This window comes from Sipha flava, unplaced genomic scaffold (genome assembly GCF_003268045.1).
Source record: "Sipha flava isolate LNK unplaced genomic scaffold, YSA_version1 35a_pilon_pilon, whole genome shotgun sequence".
NCBI lineage: Eukaryota > Metazoa > Arthropoda > Insecta > Hemiptera > Aphididae > Sipha > Sipha flava.
Window position 1 is genome coordinate 1,679,360 of NW_020273058.1, and position 20,867 is coordinate 1,700,226.

Here is a 20,867-nt window from a genome sequence, read left to right on the forward strand (position 1 = left end):
TACAAATGGCAACAAAAGTACAAATCATAAATAATTAAAGCTATCTGAGAATAATATACGAAATTCAAGGAAAACATATTCATTGGCACTAAGATACCACAATATTAAATATAAATTAAAGTTATGTTTAATTAATTATTTATACATTATAAATAGCTGACCCGATAAAAATTGTTTTGTCATATAAATTATTTCTAGAGAATATTTTGCTAGAAAAAACTTATTTAATATAATTGATGTTCTCACAAATGAATGGAGGAAATTACACAATGAAGAACTGCAATCCCTTTTCCAGCGACCGGATATACTGAAAGAGATAAAAAAAAGAAGGCTAGTTTGGGCAGGACATGCCTGGAGGAAGCATGACTCATTAATAAGAAAAGTAATAGAGAAAAACCCAGTGGGGAGGAGACCTCTTGGAAGACCGCGCTTAAGATGGGAAGATTGCGTTAAGAGAGACGCCAAAACAGTGGAGCCGGAGATTCATTGGCAGGAAGTAGCAGAGGATAGAGATAGGTGGCAGTATGTTTATCTAGAGGTATGGTCTTGAATGGCCAAAACCAAGAAAGAAGAAGAAGAATATAAGTGTGTAAGGATGTGGTATATAAGTGGAAAAAGTATGGAGTGCTGTGAACAGTGACGGAATATAAAAATGAAAAAACATCAAACATTTATTTTTTTAATAATTTATTAAAATTGATCCTTTAAAATTATATATATATATCGCTAATTATGACAATATTAGTAAAAAACAATATCAATCCCTTAATGCAACAGACTGTACAATATTTATTGTTTTCGCATATTTTGTCACCACAAATAAACTTAATGGTTCGAGAGCACGCCACGTATTATTTTTAATTATCCGTGTGAAAAACATGATGTTCTCAAATCTAAGCCACAGACAGACATCGTTTGGCCTTGAGATTTATTGATAGTCATTGCAAATGCCAATCTAATTGGAAATTGAAGGCGTTTAAATTGTATTGGCACATCTGTGGGTATAATAGGGATTCGTGGTAGTAATATATTTTCACCTCAGAATTATAGGCTTCCATAACATTTTTCATTAATTTTTTAATGACAAATCGCGTGCCGTTGCACAACCGTGATGAGTTCAAATAACGAAGCAAAATAACTGGAGATCCACCTTCAGTTGTAAATTATGCGGTGGCTTGCCTGAATTTAAAAATTCTGTTAGTTAATTTATAGCTTCACTAACATCGCAAACTATATCAATAGATTTGTATAATACCAAGTCTCCTGGTAACAAATGTTGTATCTTGAAATTCAATTCGTAGACGTCCACAATTTTTGCTGCTAAAATAATGCTAAAATAATGGATAATATAACAAACAATAACTTAAGTTAAATTACAATTATTTACATTAGTTCAGGTCAGGGGGGACTTGGGTGAAGAGGCCATTTATTGATGGAACTCCTTCTATTTTCCGATGTAGCAAAGAAAACATGCAAATGCATGAACTTACGATCTTACTTGTCGTCTTCCAGCAAGCCAAGTGCAAGGCATGTATCTTTATACGTTGAATACTGTTGCCCATTCACTTTACGTATATTTTGAAATAACAATAGGCTGGTGACATTAACCAATAACAGTCGAAGATAAAAGCACTCAGTCTACCATGGATTGACTGTTAATAATCGTCCTAAGGTGTTTGATTTGAACAAACCGGGACATACATCAATCGGCATGCCTTGCTTCCGGGGCATTAATTTTTTTATTGGAGTCCATGTGAAATAGCGTGGTACTTCTGAAAATATTAATGTTCGTGCAAAAGCACCAAAAGCATTCACATGATTACACAATTCAAAAAAATTCGGTGAGTGTATTTTTTGGTGGATTTATAGCAAGATCAATCGCTGTCTCGCTCGTGAAATACACGCGCTGGCCGTTTTCAAGATGGATGGCTAAATGATGAACTGCTGGATCCCGTTCATGAATTGAGAAACCTAAAATACGCCAGCTTCATTGGAGCCGACATACCGGTCAATTTCGTAAAATGTAATTTCATCGTTGTTATTCATCGGAGGAGCATTCACATTCGTTTTATCAACTCGAAATACAGCCATATCACTGTCTTTATTCACATACTTGCAAATGTATTGATATATATGCAAATGCATATATATTTGATGCTCTTCATTGAACTGCAGAACTCAAAATTAATATGAGCATTGGATGTTTTGCTTAGCAGAGGTCTGGCTAATCTGTTATAATAATTTGGGAACAAATGAATAAGCAATTCTATTTTTATATTTAATATAATGTTTCATTTAATACCAAAAATAAAATTAATAGTTTTTTAAATAGTTTATAATAGTTTTTTAATAGTTTCATTGAATAGACTGGTATCAACTGATGGGGATAATTGATCAATTATCACTTGCACAGTTATCGACCGGGCCAAAAAATATTGAATTAAACTACGATGTATTAAACAATAGCACTTAGAAGTTTAAAAATAGATAATAACCCATTCACAGACCTACCAAATGTATATACAAAATTGCATTAAAATTGGTTAAGCTGTTTCGGAGAAGTATAGTCACTAACACTGTGACACGAGATTTTTATATATATAGATAGATAGAGAAGATTAAATAAATACTTTACAGAACTTATTTATAAAAACATAAAATTATATTTCAAATATAATGTATCGTAGTCTGAGATTAATAGAAACGATTTTAACGGTTTTTTATAGATTATGAGCTCAATTTTTATGGTATCGATATCACGAAAACTGTTTTATAAAGATCACATATGTAGAAGTACCAAAAATAAAGTTTATAAGCAGGTCTCATAACTTATAGCTCTAAAAAAAAAGTAGTTATAAGCTCTATAATATACTCTTAAAAATATTCATATAAGCGCTTAAATATGTAGTAAAAATACAAAAATAAGCAAAAATAAATATAACATGAAAAAATAAAAATCTTTCATTTATTATTAAAAAAAAACATATGTATAAAAAACAATTTTCATGTATCATGTATAAAAAAAAAATTTAAACTTTTATTATTAAAATTCTGATCGCGTCGCTATATGATACACAAAAATATATAATTTAAACCAAAAGAAGAAGAATTAGTTAATTAACATGAATTAATTACAAATATAAAAATTAATATTACTATAATTACTTGTTATTATTAAAAAAAAATGTTTTAAACGTTACAAACTGAAAAAGACTTATTAAAGCAAAATAGAACTTATACTTTGAAATATGCAACATAAAATTTCATATTTAACTTCTTAGTTATCTAAAACAAATTTATAACTGACATAGGTATTTCTAGGATCTAAAAAAAATTAAAGTAAATTATGTAAAAAAAAATTTATGTAAATTTTAAAAAAAATTATGTAAATGCTATAACTTATGGGACCTGTTTATAAGGTTTGCGTAATGACGATTGTCATAAACCGGGGAGGAGCCAGTGTTTCCCAATTTTTAATAAGCCGTGAACGTGTATTTAAAAGAGAATATTATCGGATTTCTGAGTATAAAATAATAAATGAAAATTTATTATTTACCGATTTTAGCATTTGATCATCGGATAAAGAATTGCCAACTTTTTACAATTTCTTAGAGTAGGGCATTTGCCATAGTCTGCCCCCCCTCCAAATGACGCTCCTGACTCCAATACTTAGGTCACATAATAAGGAATGAGAGCAGGCGTTCAATACTTCGAGCTATATTGCAAGGGAAAATATATAGAAAAAGAGGCCCTGGTAGAAGAAGAAAATCGTGGCTTCCAGGGCTCGACTTGGCAAAATTAAAGAAAGGGGATTCTATTTACTTTAAAAAAAGAACGTCCCCAAAACTGGCCGAGCGTTATGATTATATCGTAATAATAATAGGGGGACGCTAAAATTTCTGAAAATTAGTTGGGGTACTCCCTCCCCACTCAAATCGAGCACTGGTGGCTTCACAATCCAAAGGAATGGTTTGAAAAAAGTTCATCAAAGTTATTTCACATCGCGACTGACAGAGTAATTACTGGAATGGTCGCTAACATTCGTAATCGAATGGGCATCTGAAGAAGAAAATGTGTTTTTTTAATGCTGAATTTTAGTTTTTTTGGTAAATTTGAATAACTGATTTCTATCAAGGAGACCTTAGTTTAGATCAAACTCTGACGATCTAAAGTAAGGACCTTCTACTGAATTAATTTACAAAATATTATTTCCAAATCTGATATTGATTAATCACCTGCAATGAAAACCGACTGTTAATGGGTAAGTGTGTTATGACAAAATATGAGAACAAAAAAAATTTATATTCACGTTTATTGTGTGTTATCCCACTTAATAACACAATTTTCGGTAATTAATAAAAAATAACCAAAATTAAATTATAAATAATTATACGGTAGAGGTAAAAGAGGTAAAAGCTAACAATAATACTAGCTTTCATAAAATGAAAATAAATGTTTGTACTTAAAAACATTTTCTTTCGTCTGTTTGTATATTTTGATTGCCGAAAAATGTTCAGAAAACAAAATGAGCAAAATAAAGTTATAAGTTATATAACTACATCGAGAACATGTCATGCAATGCGCGAACACGACGCGCATCGTCCCTACAATATGACCCTAGATCACCATAATAACAGCTAACTGTTCACAAATATTTTTTATAAAAGTTTAAAATATAATATTATTAATTATATTATTGATTTTTTTCATACAAAATGAAGTGTTACAAATTTTTATTTTTTGTCAATTACAAGTTACGAAAGATACAGTTTTTTTTATTGATGTTGTTCTTAGATGAATTATGTAATTATTACTTGTATATTGATTCTTATATTTTTAAGTATATTCATTTTTTCGTTTAACTAAATTAAAATTAAATTTATATGGTAAAAGTATTTATTCAAAAATCAATATTTGTTTTGTTTGAAATACGTAAGATTTGTTGCATGGCAACCAATGACCAAAAATATAGTAGTAGGTGGTATCACGACCACAATACCTTTAACTCACTATATAAAATTGGCAATCGTGTGTACAATGTTATTTTAGGGGTATAAATATTGAATGTCAGACAAAAACACTGAGTAATTTCCTTTATTAATCCATATTATAATAACATAATTTGCATAACAATTTTATGTTATTAATTTGCCTGCATTAACAACTTCTATCTATTATCATGGACGAATTTGAAGTATGGGAAGACCAAGAAATCCAATTCGATTTGAGTATCAAGTATATTTTTTTTTTAAGATTTACAAATCACTATGTGTTTTATCGACATATTTAGATTAGTTTATGAATTATTTATCTTATGAATATAATACGGTTTAATTGATATGTTTAAATATTTTAATAAATTCCTGAAAGTAGTAATTTAAGATTATTAACCAAGTACCTAGGTATACAAATATGTAATAATTATTTGTTAACATATTCATGATATAATTAATTTTAATTATATTACAATTTTTATTTTCAAAATCTATCACAAAATTAATAAATATTTTATTTGGTTTTAGTAAAGTTTTGAAAATGAGAAACGGAGAAAAAATAATAGATCGGCTAGAATTTATTGAAGATACAAAAGGAAATAGTGGTGATAAAGGAGTACTTGTTATTACAAATTTAAGAGCTATTTGGCATTCTATGACATTAGCAAGAATAAGCTTATGTAAGGCTAGGCAAAGTGTATTGAATTACCTAATACTCAATTGATTTAAGATATTGATAATGGAATCGAATATTTATTAATTTTGTATATGAACAGCTATTGGTTATAACTGTATTCAGGATATTTCTACAAGAATTGTTAACTCCGTAAGAAATAATGTTCATAAATATAAACATTATACTAGCACAAAAAAAGTGAATTGTTTTTAAACATAAATATGTATATTTCAGAGATTAAAAGGGATAACAGAAGCAATTTATATTCAAGCTAAATATAATGGGTTGAGATATGAGTTTGTCTTCACAAATTTAATACCGGGTAATACAAGACATTTCACATCATTTATTGGAGTTTTCAAGTATACAAGAAAAAACATATCACTATTTTTAATACATTTAAACCAGCATTTAAAATATTTCAGAGCTTATAATTCTAGCAGACTATATCGAGAATTAAAACTTAGAGGAGCTATAATAAAAAATGATCGTTTAAGGTTATTGATGTTTGAAACAATGTATTCAATTGCTAATGGTGTATGGAATTTATCGAGTGAACAAGTAATATTTTATAAATTTAACCAATTTTTTTTTAAAAAAATGTATTATGAAAGTTGAATAAAGTTAGTAGGTACTTATAGAAAATTGATATATTATAAATAACAACTACCTGTTTTAATTATAGTGTTATACATGGATCCTCATTTAATTAATTTTAATTACTATATGTATGCACTATTGTGTAGTAAATAATTTACAATTTCATAACCTATATTATTTATCAGGGAAATTTAGGAACATTTATAATTACAAATATTCGATTAGTATGGTACGCAGAAAGCAATGAGACATTCAATATATCACTTCCATACATTCATATAAACTCTGTACGTTAAAAACTATTTGTATCAACTACTTAATAAAATGTAATATAATTATTTATTAATTAGATCAAAATTAGGGAATCCAAATTTGGAGAAGTGTTAGTAATAGGTACTAATGGATATAGTGGAGGATTTACACTAGGTTTTCGAATAGACCCTAAGGAACGGTTACGATCCATCACTAAAGAGTTGTCATCATTGTTTCATATTCATTCTCAAGTACCAGAATTTGGAGTGCATTTTGTTATTACTGATCAGGTTATTATTTTTTTGAATCAATATTTATACATCATAAATATTTAAATTTAATTTGAATAAAAATATCTTAGGTAGAAAATAATGAACCTGTTCTAATACCAACAACACTTTCAAACAACTATGACGAATTTGAAGATGAAAATGCAATAGGTGTTTCAAATACTTTAGCTGCATACAGTGTGAGTAAGAGAGGCAAAGATGGATTACCACAATATGATTTTTCATTGGGTTTAGCCATAGAAACATTACCAGAAGGTTATACAATGAGATCATTGTGGGAAGTTATATCAATAACTAATAAATAATAAATACATTTTTTTAAATGTCTTATGTTTTATTAAATATAAATTTTATTTTTTTAGTGAAAAGTATAATAGCTTTTAATATTAAGCCTCAACATACTAATCGGTATGAAATATAACGTCCAGCTGTCTCAGAGTTCCTTACAATTTTTACAACCTGTTAACAACAAATAGATAAAATTAATTAGTTTTTCAACTAATTTAATACTACATGAGTTGTAATTTATTAACTATTAGAACATCAATATTAATGACATAATTTAAAATTATTCTTTAGAATTTTTAAAATCAATCAATTTCATGTTCTTCATTAATAAATTCATTAGAAATTTAAAGTTATTTATTTAAATTTTAAAATAATGAATTGTACAGATATAATATTATCTTGAATAATATTGGAAGTATTATAGTTTATATGTTAAAAGTAATAAATAAATCTACTAAAAATATGTCAATAGTTAACTCTAAATACAATTATAAACCATTTAAATTAAGAGATAGTATGATCATGTATGATGTAAACTTAAAGATATATTACAAATGAGATAAGCAGTAGTACGTATTATGTATAGATGGAATACCAACTTTGACATCATTAATAGATTAAATCAAAACTATTTGTTCAAAGTTCTTTACACCATATATCAAACAATAATGTATTGTAATGAGTATTACCAAAATCATTATTTTAAATATCACTTAATAGTAATTAATTAATACATTAAAAAAAAAAAATTAAAAAATCACTGAATTATTTCTGATTAGAATGAATAATATGATGAAGTTGAAAATAATAGAAAAATTAATAAAAGATTTATAATTCCATGGATATAATGATTTTAACACTTAATATTTAAACATTTTTATGTAATAAAAATTAATGTTTAATATAAATATTCAATTATCTATTTGATAAAATTATAAATTACACTTGTCTTACCTGTCCTCTTTTTAAGCCAAAGTAACGAGAAACTGGATCACCGACTTGAATCCTCATAAGTTGGTTTTCTTTTAATTTACTATTATATTTTTGTTAAAGAAAATTTGGATAAGAATATAAAAAAAACAATTAAATTATGTATTTAACTAATATTTCAATATAAAAATGTAATAAATTAGAGTCTTATAAAATATTATATTACAAGGTGTTTTTTCATACATTATTACTTTACTTCTTAGATATTTTACTGAAGTCGTAATGTTTGAAAGGTTAAAAATACTACTAATTCAGATTTTTGTAAAAAATATAATTATACTTTATATACATAGCATAGAACCATGGCTTTAAACCCAAACATCTAGAACAATTAACACAATAATCAACCAATTAAAAGGTGGTCATACTCATTGTTAGATATGTTAATATAGTAATCTATTGGACAACAAGGAATTAACACTTTATACAAAATACTATCAATCACATATTAATAAAATGCTCATATTTGCACTTCAAACATATATGCTCATATCAACCCGAAAAAAATCACTTTCAAACTCTTCCCTTTTCTCGAGAATATTGAATTTGACAAATTAATTTAAAAAAATATAAAATAAAATATTTTCTGTTCATTATTGTAATAATATATATATAAACTAATGGTCATAGTAGTTGAAGTTATAATTTAGAATCAATAAACTCTGATCAAATAATTTATATGTGTTCAATTTTTTGGTATTAATAAAAAGGATACTATCTGGATAACAGTTCTTGCTTCTCATCTGGAGTCAATACAATATGTTCAGGTACAAGTTCATGCTCAGTAATATTAATTAAGAGTTCAGATTCTAAAAATTGTTCCAATATATACTTAGGAGCCATATCCACTAAAGACTAAAAAAAAAAAAAACATCATTTATTTATTAAATTAAATTATTAAAATTACATATTGTACATACATACATACATATTGTATGATAAAAAAATGAATTAGTTTTTAGCTGTACATTTTAAATTCAGACAAGGCAAAAAATGTATTGATTTTATAATAATATTTGTTTTCTTTATTTCTTCAGAAAATAAAGCTACATTAAATCTCATAAAATTCCAGATTAAGGAGAGGGCCACATCCCTCCACATTTGTAAATGACCCATAGTCTTTTCGCCTTAAAAATTACATTGAGTGATAATTTTATAGTACCTACAAGAATACTTTTAATATTTTCTTGTTTGAACTAAAAGGGAGTTAGGAATTATCTCCAAGTTTATTTTAAGCGTAAATTGTTTAAATTTGTTTTACTAAATTTTTTTTATAATTTTAAAGAATTGCTTTCTTTGGTAGAGGCCTTCAACCATGTATTGACTCCTGGACTCTTAAAGGTCTTAATCCAGGTTTAGTACCACATAGAATTTTATTAGATCCTCTTAGATGGATTCAATATATTTATTACATCAACTTTAGTTCAGTATCATTTTGAAACTAATTTAAATAATAAAACCCTAATAATTTAATAAGTATTTTAATGAGTGCTAAAATAACTTAAAAGTTATGGTTCAGTTTATTTTTCATTATATGTTGTTATAATTAAATGCTTATTTTGAACTCTAGAAATTAGGATGAATAATACTTATATCATAAACAATTATTAAACAGTGAACAAAATTATATTATATTATTTTTTTTTTTGATATTTGATTTAAAAAATATATTAAAAATAAATTAATAAACCTAGATCCCTATCAGTGGCATAGCTACCACAAGAATAGAAGGACCATTGTTCCTGAATGCCAAATTTTTGTAAGGCATATTTGAACTAGTGCTAGTGACCATCAAAACATTCCATCAAAAAAAAAAAAAATAAATAAATAAATAAATATTGGTCAAGTTAAATTACAATTGTGACCTGTTTTCCAAGTAACTATGACTCTCCAATATATATATATATATAGGTGAGTGTTTCGTTATTGACTACTAGAAATGCAATACCTATTGGATAAAACTTCTTTCGAGGGAGACCGTTTTAAAATGCAAAATTATCATTTGGGATGAATGCACTATGGCACACAAACATTCGCTTGAGGCGTCTAACTATTCAGCGGCAGTCTGTTACTCCTTTCAGGTGATTTCAGAGAAACACTTCCCATTATTCCACATTCAATGTGCGCTGATAAGATCAACGCTTGCTTGAAGTCATTGTCACTGTGGCGTTATGTTGAAAAACTTAATCTAAAAGTAAACATACGCATTCAAATGCCTTAATATCCATTCACTGACTCATTCTCAAAACAATTACTAGATATCAGCAATAAAAAATTTGCTGTCGATAAAAGTACTGGATGCATAGCATAGCCAACTGATTTCTGTACAATCGTTGATTTATAAAATGCTCTCATTGAATGCATATTTCCATATATACACATACAATACACGAATCATGAATGGATGGCAGAAAGTTATTTTGGCAGCAAAAAATGAGGACGTCAACGATTTAAATTTCAAGATACAAGAGTTTTTGCCAGGTGAATTGATGTCATACAAAATTTAAAAAATGAATGATCGGTGTTATGTAATTTTTATAGGCCTAATTGACTCCATTTCTCTTACAATCATAGATACCATCCTAACATACTTACAATAAGTTAATTATTCTTTATACTACAAAATATATACTAGAAATACTAGAAATATATGGCACAACAATGTTTGTTGGGTCAGCTAGTATATATATCTAGTATACAGCGGCAGATCTACGTGGGTGGATATGGGGGATAGATTCTACCCGTGAGCCGAGAGTTAAAAAAATTTTTTTTGCAACCAATTCAATTTTACATGCACAATTTAAATAAAAACTATTCTTATATTATTTCATTATACATTATACATTATACATTATACATTTTAAAATATTTTTAATTTATTTTGTACTAACTATGGCTAAAAATAGCTTTACATACTTGTTTTGCACTAGGAGTCATTCCTTGTTGAACAACAATTATTGCTCGAGTTATGGTTTCCTCTTGCATTCTTTGACAATAAGTTTTTATAGTTTTTATTCCAATTTTTGGTTCTTCGGGAAAGAACACAAACATTTGATCTAAAATTTAATGTAAATTTTTAAACAATTCTAAATTAACAATGCTCATTATACCTGTAGGATCATCATTATGTGCTACAAGGACAATTAAATCACTACGACTTGGCCTCTTTTCACTAAAAAATATTAAAAACAAGAAAAGTTGTTATTTTTTTTAGTTCTTAAAACATCATCATACCTTGGTTTATCTCCAAATTGTTCTTTAAACTGTTCTAATGTTTGATCCAATTCATCTTGTGTGACTAAATAGCCTCTGTCGTGGCAAAGCTAATAAAAAATACAATTATTAAAAGTAAATAAAGAGTACATAGAATATAAATTAATACATCATTTAAATATTTTCAATAACTTATAATAATAAAAAAAATTATCTTAGGTACAATGAATAATGAAAAATATAATTTAATTGTCTCCAAGATAATATACTAGGTCTTAACTCTTAATTATACAATTAATTATGGCTTAAATACTGTATACATTTCAAACAATTTATTTTTTTTTTAGTAAAAAATTGATACACTAGTTATTAATCTAAAATAATAATAAAAATTTAGTTTTAACACATAATATCTCATTACCTGCATAACAGTTTTCCGTATTCTCCAGAGTTTATAAGATTCACATTCATCGTCCATAGTGAAAGACCTAAGACTTTAAAAACTAATAAATATTTTCTTTAATTTTCAAATAAGTAAAAAAATATCGTTAAACTATACCCTGAATGCTATGTAAAAAGCCAAGACCCATAACCGAAGTAACAAGATAATATGATATGCGGTATTATCAATAGGCACCACAACATTAATTATAAAGGATTGTTTCTAACATCATACACATATTATGTATATTACAATTGATAATAAATACTTATAATCAATGATATTACATATACGATCCACAGATATCTATATTATACTAAATAACGAACTACCTATGTTTTCCATTGAGAAAAGTGAAGCCCGGGGACGCAAGATTATCATACGTCCGCCATGTTTTCGGTTGGCAAAACATTACTTTATACTATATAAAATAGTTGAACACACTAAATTATTCAATTAAACATTTTTCATTATATTTAATCAAAATTAAATTTCATTACAGAATTGAGAATATTAATTTAAAATTGCACTATTGATTATTTATACAATGTATATAATATATATTGATAATATTATACTCGTAATCAAAGAGTATACAATAAATAAAATGACTAATTTAAATACACAAAACCAAATCACTATACTTGCTATATTTGGTTTTAACTATTATATATATTATATATATTAAATTAAATATATAAAATTTATGTTTATGTACTGATATACTGTAGTAGGGTTTGTTTTCCAAGTAATCACACCCATATCTTGATGTATACTTATTAAAATTGGTCTTAAGGATAATCCCTATAAATATATTAGGAGAAAAAAATTATAAAAAGAAAATGATACAGTAAATTAGATTTAAAAAGTATATTTAAACAAATTTCTACTGGTTATTAAAACAATATTAGTTTTGTTAGTAAACGACGTTTTTAACTGTTTTTAACTTAGCAATATGATGTAGTTGTTGCGGACATACATAAATGTAGGTCCTTACGACTCATAAGACATGGATGGGACCACGTAGATCATAAATAATAGAAATCGGGAAATAATTATTATTAATATAATATTCATATTCGTATGAATAGAAAGGAATTTTAATTTAATTAGAGGGTAATACAAGCATATATTATATATGAATCGTGTGGTTACATTCCAAAGTGTGACATTAAAAATAACTATTACAGAAAGACATCAGTATGATATATTACGGAGATTTAGGTCCTTACTAATTATATGGTACAGAATACAATTAGTACATAATAATTAAAATATTATAGAAATGCATCAATCTAAATGCCAAGGTGAATCGCATAGGACGAGTGATTTAGCATTCACTAGGTCCGGGTCAACTATGAGAAGCGGGGTATATAAGGGAGTCCCGAATAGACCAATATTTAGATGTGGTTTACATGTATAGTCGCAAGCACCTTCACGCCAGATCATTTTTAAATAGTGTTTTTGTACTTAGAAGAATTCTTAAATAAACAGTTAAATTATATTTGAGTATTTTTATTTGGAATATTATCCTAAAAAACTTAACCATCGTTACGATTGGACGACGACACGCAACATAGTCTAACATTTTTTAGGAGGGTAAGGGAGGACAAGGTTGATATTAATGTATTGTTATGCGTGTTTAAATTTTGATGGAAACGTTTATACATTGTTTTGGATAGTTCAATAGTAGTTATTATTTTTAAGTTGTTGTGCAAGGTAGAGTTTTAAACGTACCAGGGGGCTTTGGATACTAACCTTAGCCTTTATTGAAAAGCCTGAATTGGCCTGATGTTCGAGGGCTTTGCTGGACCCCACATTGCTATTCCATAAAACCAGACTGGTCTTATAATTCACTTATATATAATAAGTTTGTTTTGGAGTGTTATTTTGGAGTTAAGGAGTGGTCGGAGGATGTGAATTCTGTTGTTCGATGATTTTATTTTTTCTTTTAGGTGGGGGGCCCCAGGTTAGTCTTTTATCAAGCATTATGCCTAAGTACTTGATTTTGGTTTGGACAGGGATGGGAGCGTTGTTCATAATTAATTGAAGGCACTCACAGGGAGATTGTTTTGACGTGAAAGTAACTTGCACAGACTTTTCCATATTAATTTTATTTTTTATTTTTTTGGCCCATTCTTCAATTTTATTAGCATGATCCTGGAGTTCAACTGAAGTTAGGATAGGATTTGGACTGGAGGAAAGAATAGCTGTGTCATCAGCGTATACTGCTAGAAGGGTGTTACTAAATTGAGGGATGTCTGCTGTGAATACATTATATAGGTCAGGGGATAGATCACTACCCTGTGGAACTCTAGCATATATTGGGTGGGTAGATGAAATATCGTTCCCCTGTCGTACGATAAACGAAAGATTTTGTAGGTAAGATTTGATTATAAGATAGTAGGGAGCTGGCATGAAAAGTTTTAATTTGTATAGTAAGCCATCGTGCCAGACTTTATCGAATGCTTGAGCAATATCTAAAAAAAAAGTCCAGAACAGTATTCTTTATTTTCGAGAGCAGTTGAGATTTCATCAGTAAGACGATGAACTTGATGGATTGTTGAGTGCCTGTTTCAAAAACCAAACTAATTATTCGGTATGATATGGTTGTTTTGAAGGATGGGACGTAATCTTTTCAGGAGGGCCTTTTCGAAAAGTTTACCAAGGACTGGAAGTAAACTTATGGGACGGTATGACGAAGATAAGTGTTAGGTTTATTTGGTTTGTGTACAAGTATAATGACAGCAAATTTCCAGATTTTAGAGAAGTGGGAAAATCTTAGCATAGAATTATATATGTGGGTGAGCAATGATATAGTTTTGAGAGACAGATTTTTCAGAATTTTGTTTGTAATGAGGTCATTTCCAGGTGCCTTGCCGGGAGGTAATTTTTTAATTATATACTGCATTTCACCAGGAAAGATGGGTTTTGCAGTTAGCGACATAGGTAGCGAAGCTGATAGAAATTGTTGAATTTCAATAATTGTATCGTTTTCGGGATCGGTGCACGAAAGAGGCTGGAATGTTTCAGCTAATTGAGAATATACAGATACAGAGAATGTACAGAATATACGTTGCAATTAAAAATGTAAATGTTGAGGTGTTTTTAAATCATATTATCTATACTTCATATGTACCGAAAAAAGTGAATTACTTTTAAAGCGATTTGAATAACCGTATGCAACACAAGAAACAGGCATATTTAATAAATATTAGTAACTAAATAGTATATAATTAATGTTGTGATATGTGGGGAATAGTGTTGATACAATATTTTGCCAACCCAAAACATGGCGGACAACAATGATAACATAATCAATGCGTACTTCAAGTGATATCGAGAGTTCGTCATTTAGTATAATATAGATATCTGTGATACGATTTAACATCATGTTAATAACATCATAAACATAACAATATAATTTATCTTAAATATTTATTTCACGTCCATGATTTATTTATAATATTCATTTTTTATTATCCACAATATATTAGGGTTGGGAAATATGAATCAGTTAAATGAATCGTTTCTCCTAATTCAGTTGAGTTGATTGAATCGCTTCAAGAATTCGAATCATTTAAATATAATTTTAATTTAAATGATTATTATTAGGGCTCGGAAGTTGAAGATCTTAAAAATATTAAAAAATTACTAATATTTGTTTTAAATTAATAAAAATACATTTTTTAAATATTTGACTAAACAATTTTATATACATTTATTAAAACTTACAAATGTCCTTAAAATACAAAATTAAAAAATGACAAATATTTGTTTTATAAATTTATCAAAGCTTATGAGTTACTCAAAAATCAAAATCATTGCATTGTTTAATTAGAGCGTATTTAATGTTTTCAAAAGTAAATGAACGACGATTATCTATATCTATATATATATATATATATATATATATATATATATATATATATATATATATCTATCTATCTATCTATCTATGCTATGTATAAAATTGTAAGGGTTTTTCTTCGACCGCGCTAACCGAGAAAATTACTGAACCGATTTGGCTGAAATTTTTTTTGGCTGAAACCCTACACTCTGCTGAAGGTTTTAGTACCACTTTTGTCAGTAAAAAAGTATATAAAAGTTCATAAAAAATTAAAAACAATTGTACCTATATTGTATATACCTATATATATATGTACCTATACCAAACTAAAAAAGTTTATGCATGTATTAAAAAATAAATATATTTTCGGAGATGTAAATTGTTATGTTTACAGTGTTGAATGGTAAAAACGAGGTTTGCCACACTGCCACATTTATTTGTGGTTATAAACGAAAATTCAGCCAGATGAAATTGAAAAAATTATTTCTGCCGAGATACCAAACAAAGACAGAGATCCTATACTTTATGAAATAGTATGCAAGAATATGATTCATGGCCCATGCGGCGAGTTAAATATTAGATCGCCATGTATGAATAATGGAAAATGTAGTAAGAAATACCCTCACAAATTGGTCAAGGATACTCAAACTGGAGATGATGGTTATCCGACTTACCGACGGAGATCACCAGATGATGGAGGTTATACTGCAATATTAAAAGTTCGTGGTCAAATAGAAATCGTGGTTGACAACCGTTGGGTTGTACCGTATTGTCCAGTGCTATATAGGTGCTTTAATGCGCATATTAACGTAGAATACTGTCATTCGGTTAAAGTGATAAAATACATATGTAAATATATTAATAAAGGATCAGATAGAGCTACTTTTTCTGTTAATCGTGATAACGATGAGATTACAAATTATTTGAATGGTCGATACATATCTACTTCTGAAGCGTTTTGGAGAATTTTCAATTTTGAAATCCATGATAGAGATCCGACAGTTCAGCACTTGGCTGTTCATCTAGAAAATGGACAGCGTGTTTTCTTTGACGTTAATAATCTTCATCAAGTTATTGAAAATCCAAATCCAAGAAAAATGACACTAACTGCATTTTTTGAACTGCGTTCACATGATAATTTTGCGAAAACACTGTTCTATCATGAAGTTCTTTCTTATTATACCTGGGATGATAGCAGAGGCTGGTTAAAGAGAAGACGGGGAAAAAGTTCCAGGTTGGCCAGGAATAAAAATGGACACTGCCATTGGTAGAATTTACACGATTCACCCAAATCAAAGTGAGTGCTTCCATTTAAGATTGTTACTAAATTATGTACAAGGTCCTGCTTCATTTGAAAGCTTGAAGGCCTTTGATGGAGTCATTCACGCGACTTTTAAAGCTACCTGTTTTGCTTTTAGAAAATTACGAGCAATGGAAAAATGCTCTAGCGGAGGCAACTCTTTCAGAAAGTTCTTCAAAATTAAGAGAATTATTCGCAATAATCATAGTTTTCTGCCAACCGTCTGAACCTCAATCTTTGTGGGAACAGTTCAGAAATGATTTTTGTGAAGATATTCTTCATACAGAGCGCACTCGATTAAATGACTTGCAATTTACTTTTTCTGAGAAATATTTAATAGAGGTTTGATTGAAATAGAAGATAAAGTTGTTTGTCTGTCTGAAAAATATTTAAATGAATTTGGAATTAACTTACCTGTTCGAAATGAAAATGCATCTAATCCTTTTGAATTCTCAATTTTGCGTTCTTATGATAATAACCGATTACAAGAATTTGTAGAAATCAATTTACCAAAATTAGTAAATGATCAAAAATATGCTTTTAATGTTATTACAGAAAGCGTAATGAATCATCAAGGAAGAGTTTATTTTTAGATGCTCCGGGTGGTACAGGAAAAATATTCCTAATTAATTTGTTGTTGGCTCAAATTAGATCCTCAGGTAAAGTTTCATTAGCTGTAGCTTCATCTGGTATAGCAGCAATTCTTCTTAGTGGCGGCAGAACTGCTCACTCGACTTTCAAGTTACCGTTAAATGTATTATTTGAACAGAATACGTTTGTCCGATTCGTAAAAATGGCCCTCTTGGAAAAATTTTTCAAGAAACCTCATTCGTTGTGTGGGATGAGTGTACAATGAGTCACAGATCATATATCGAAGCAATTGGTCGAACATTAAAAGATCTTAGGTGTAATAATAAGTTTATGAGTGGCACAACCTCTGTTTTCGCTGGTGATTTTCGTCAAACCTTACCAGTAATCTCTAAAGGTACTCGAGCTGATGTCGTTAATGCTTGCTTAAAATCTTCCCCTATATGGAACTATGTTGAAAAACTTTATTTGCAAACAAACATGAGAGTTTATTTATGCGGAGGGGACGATATTTTTCCAGTACAGTTGTTGAAAATTGGAAATGGAATTTTAGAAAATGAAAATGGTTACATTTCTGTCAATCACACGATTGGACGGGTGGTCAATAACGTGGAAGAGTTGATTTCTACAGTTTATCCTGAAATTTTTAATCTGTCCAATAAATCTTATCAGTGGTTATGTGAAAGAGCTATTATCTCTCCGAGGAATGTAACAGCAGAAATTAATGATATCATCCTTCTAAAATTCGATGAACACTCACGTGAATATCTATCTATTGATACAGTTACATCAACAGATGAGGCTATTCATTATCTACAAGAATTTCTCAATTCTCTTTCTCCATCGGGATTTCCTTCTCATAAGCTAAAATTAAAAATTGGTGCTCCAATTACATTATTACGTAATCTTTAACCACTGAACTTATGTAACGGTACAAGATTACAAATAAAATCGTTGCGAAGTAATATTATAGAAGCCGTAATTCTTACAGGGCCAGCGAAAGGAGAAATTGCATTTATTCCAAGAATACCCATGATTCCCTCTGACTTGCCGTTTTCTTTCAAACGGCTTCAATTCCCGGTTAAAGTTTCTTTTGCCATTACCATAAACAAAGCGCAAAGTCAACCATTCAAGTACGTTGGCGTAGATCTTCGTACAGAGTGCTTTTCATATGGGCAATTATACGTGGCATTTTCTCGAACTGGAGACCCGAATCATCTTATGATTTCAATTTCAACAGAAAATACAACAAAAAACATCATATACTCAGAAGTCTTATAAAATTCTTATTTTAATTCTTTTTTCTTCTTTTTTTTCTTCATCAACTTTAATCAAATTCTTTATCAACCATAAATTATTTCTTTTGTTAGCGGTTAATGTTAATATATTTAACTATAGTAAAGGCCGTGGCACTGTGTGGTCCAGATTGGTCACACCGTACCACAGCCCTTCCCTCCCCTTTTTTGCTCCGGCACGCCGAGTACGGCGTGCAGGTCGGCATTTTCACTTTTTTCCCGAATCAGTCTAGTGATCAGACGTATTTGTTACCATTCCGCAGCAACCGATGTTGATCAACTTATTATTCTTTTTACCTTTATATATATATATATATATATATATATATATAGCTATATTCTGTTTAATATACACCTATATTCCTGACCGAGCGTTTATTTAATTTAAATGCTAACACTTTTTTATCTGTATTTATTTTTATCATTTATAACGCTAGAAAAATTTCAATCCGTTTTCATTAACCGTTTTTTTATATTTACTTACCGATCACATTAAACAATAATATTTGAATAAAAAATTCTACATATCATGGTCCAAAGGCAAAATAAACAACCAATCACGGGCGAAGCTGTGACGGGTCGGCTAGTTTAATATAAAACTGTCAAGACCCCCCCTCATTCAAAATCATTGATTATTTATTGTTAAAGATATACTAAATTTACATGTACTATTTCACACAAATAAATTATTAAAATGTAAAGAAAATAAATGTTTTTTAATATATTTTTGAAATGTAAATCTTATAAATAAAACTTAAAACATATATAAGCAATTGCTTATATATTATAGTTATTACCAATTATTATTCAAAAATAATTGGTAATAACTATATAGCAATACAAAAATATTCAATAATAATGTTGATTTTGGTTGATTTGTTTTCAAACAAAGGCTAGGTTAATAATAATAAAAAAATGTTTTAATTACTATGTGACGGTTGGGCTTGCATATTTTCGCATGGCATATTTATGTCAGGTGTGATATTTGAAACTGAAATACGTAAGTTTGCTAAAGACGGTTGTGAAATACATGATCTGTATTTGTTTTTTTATAATTTGAAGTTGTGAAAATGCAGTTTTACAAAGATATGTCGATGCGAAAAGTATTAATATAAGAAAAGCTGCTTTCGAAATTACAGGATACTCTTGTTGTCATCTTAACCAAAATGTAGTAAATTCTTTTTCATTAAATTCGGTTTCAAGAGCTTTAAATTAAATAAATATTTCACGGCCCACTAATTATATAACCACGGCCTCCAAGTTGAGAAGCACTGGGTTATGCAATATACGGTTATTTAGGATTTCAATTTGTTGTGCAATTGTATGTTTTAAAATAATTTAAATTTTAAGTTAAAAAGAAAAAATTATTTAAATTTTGTGATTTAAAATTTCAGAGGCCAAACGTCCTATGTGTAGGTATAAATAAATTTTAATAACTCTAGGGGACCAAATGTCCTATCTTAATAATAGACGGAGACGAAACGTCTGTGGACTCGTTTTTTTTTTACACGGATGATTCGGCGGGGGTGAAACGTCCTTTTACCTTTTGTTACCTACTACATAATTATATTTATCAGTACCTAATAATTAAATTCTGTGCGTAGAAAAGCTATTGATTATTTCCTGGTGCATGTAAACTCCGCCAGAAAAAATAAACTGGTAAATTTGAGATCATGTAAACCAGTGGTTCTCAACCTGGGGGTCGCGCCCCCTAGGTAGGCGTGATAAAATTTCAGATGGGGGGGGGGGGGGAAAATGTTGAAAAAAAACCATCAAAAATTAAAACGTTGCCATTTACGCTGTGCCTTGCAACCGTGGTCGATTTTTTTTTTATGCAAATAAATTAATTTAATATTAAAAAAATTTCATTGAAGTTGTATTCTTCTTAATCCAATAACCAACATTAAAGCAGGGACTGTTACTCCGGTTCTCAATTATTTTATTAAATGGTTTGGGTTCGGATTCCGATATTATAGGGTTTTAAATAACAATTTTAAAATGTAATACGTAGTATTTTTTAATACATATTTAAAAATTACATATATATAATTATATATTATGGTACCGGTATAATGGCATTATACTAAGC

The 20,867-nt window shown here is 28.7% G+C and overlaps 2 protein-coding genes across 6 annotated transcripts; one reads left to right on the forward strand and one right to left on the reverse strand.

Annotated features, from left to right (window-relative positions):
* The first annotated feature begins 4,909 nt into the window (after positions 1–4,909).
* Positions 4,910–7,135, forward strand: LOC112687729 (Bardet-Biedl syndrome 5 protein homolog). 2 transcript variants are annotated; one of them, XM_025560615.1, is made up of 8 exons: positions 4,910–5,235; positions 5,523–5,674; positions 5,771–5,820; positions 5,905–6,032; positions 6,096–6,231; positions 6,456–6,557; positions 6,621–6,812; positions 6,884–7,135. In XM_025560615.1, exons 1-8 carry the CDS (start codon positions 5,180–5,182, stop codon positions 7,115–7,117), a joined length of 1,050 nt encoding a protein of 349 aa, XP_025416400.1. In that variant the 5' UTR covers positions 4,910–5,179; the 3' UTR covers positions 7,118–7,135. The 2 variants fall into 2 exon arrangements, with proteins under 2 accessions (XP_025416400.1, XP_025416401.1); XM_025560616.1 differs by having other exon boundaries at positions 5,528–5,674.
* On the reverse strand, positions 7,126–12,173 carry LOC112687731 (DNA-directed RNA polymerases I, II, and III subunit RPABC1). Of its 4 annotated transcripts, none has more exons than XM_025560617.1 (8): positions 12,078–12,173; positions 11,725–11,797; positions 11,325–11,413; positions 11,201–11,262; positions 11,007–11,146; positions 8,806–8,945; positions 8,055–8,133; positions 7,126–7,271 (listed from the first exon to the last, which is right to left on the reverse strand). In XM_025560617.1, exons 1-8 carry the CDS (start codon positions 12,155–12,157, stop codon positions 7,206–7,208), a joined length of 729 nt encoding a protein of 242 aa, XP_025416402.1. In that variant the 5' UTR covers positions 12,158–12,173; the 3' UTR covers positions 7,126–7,205. The 4 variants fall into 4 exon arrangements, with proteins under 4 accessions (XP_025416402.1, XP_025416405.1, XP_025416404.1 ...); XM_025560620.1 differs by lacking the exon at positions 12,078–12,173 and adding an exon at positions 11,863–11,978 and having other exon boundaries at positions 11,725–11,791; XM_025560619.1 differs by lacking the exon at positions 12,078–12,173 and adding an exon at positions 11,863–11,978.
* Between the last annotated feature and the right edge of the window lie 8,694 nt (positions 12,174–20,867).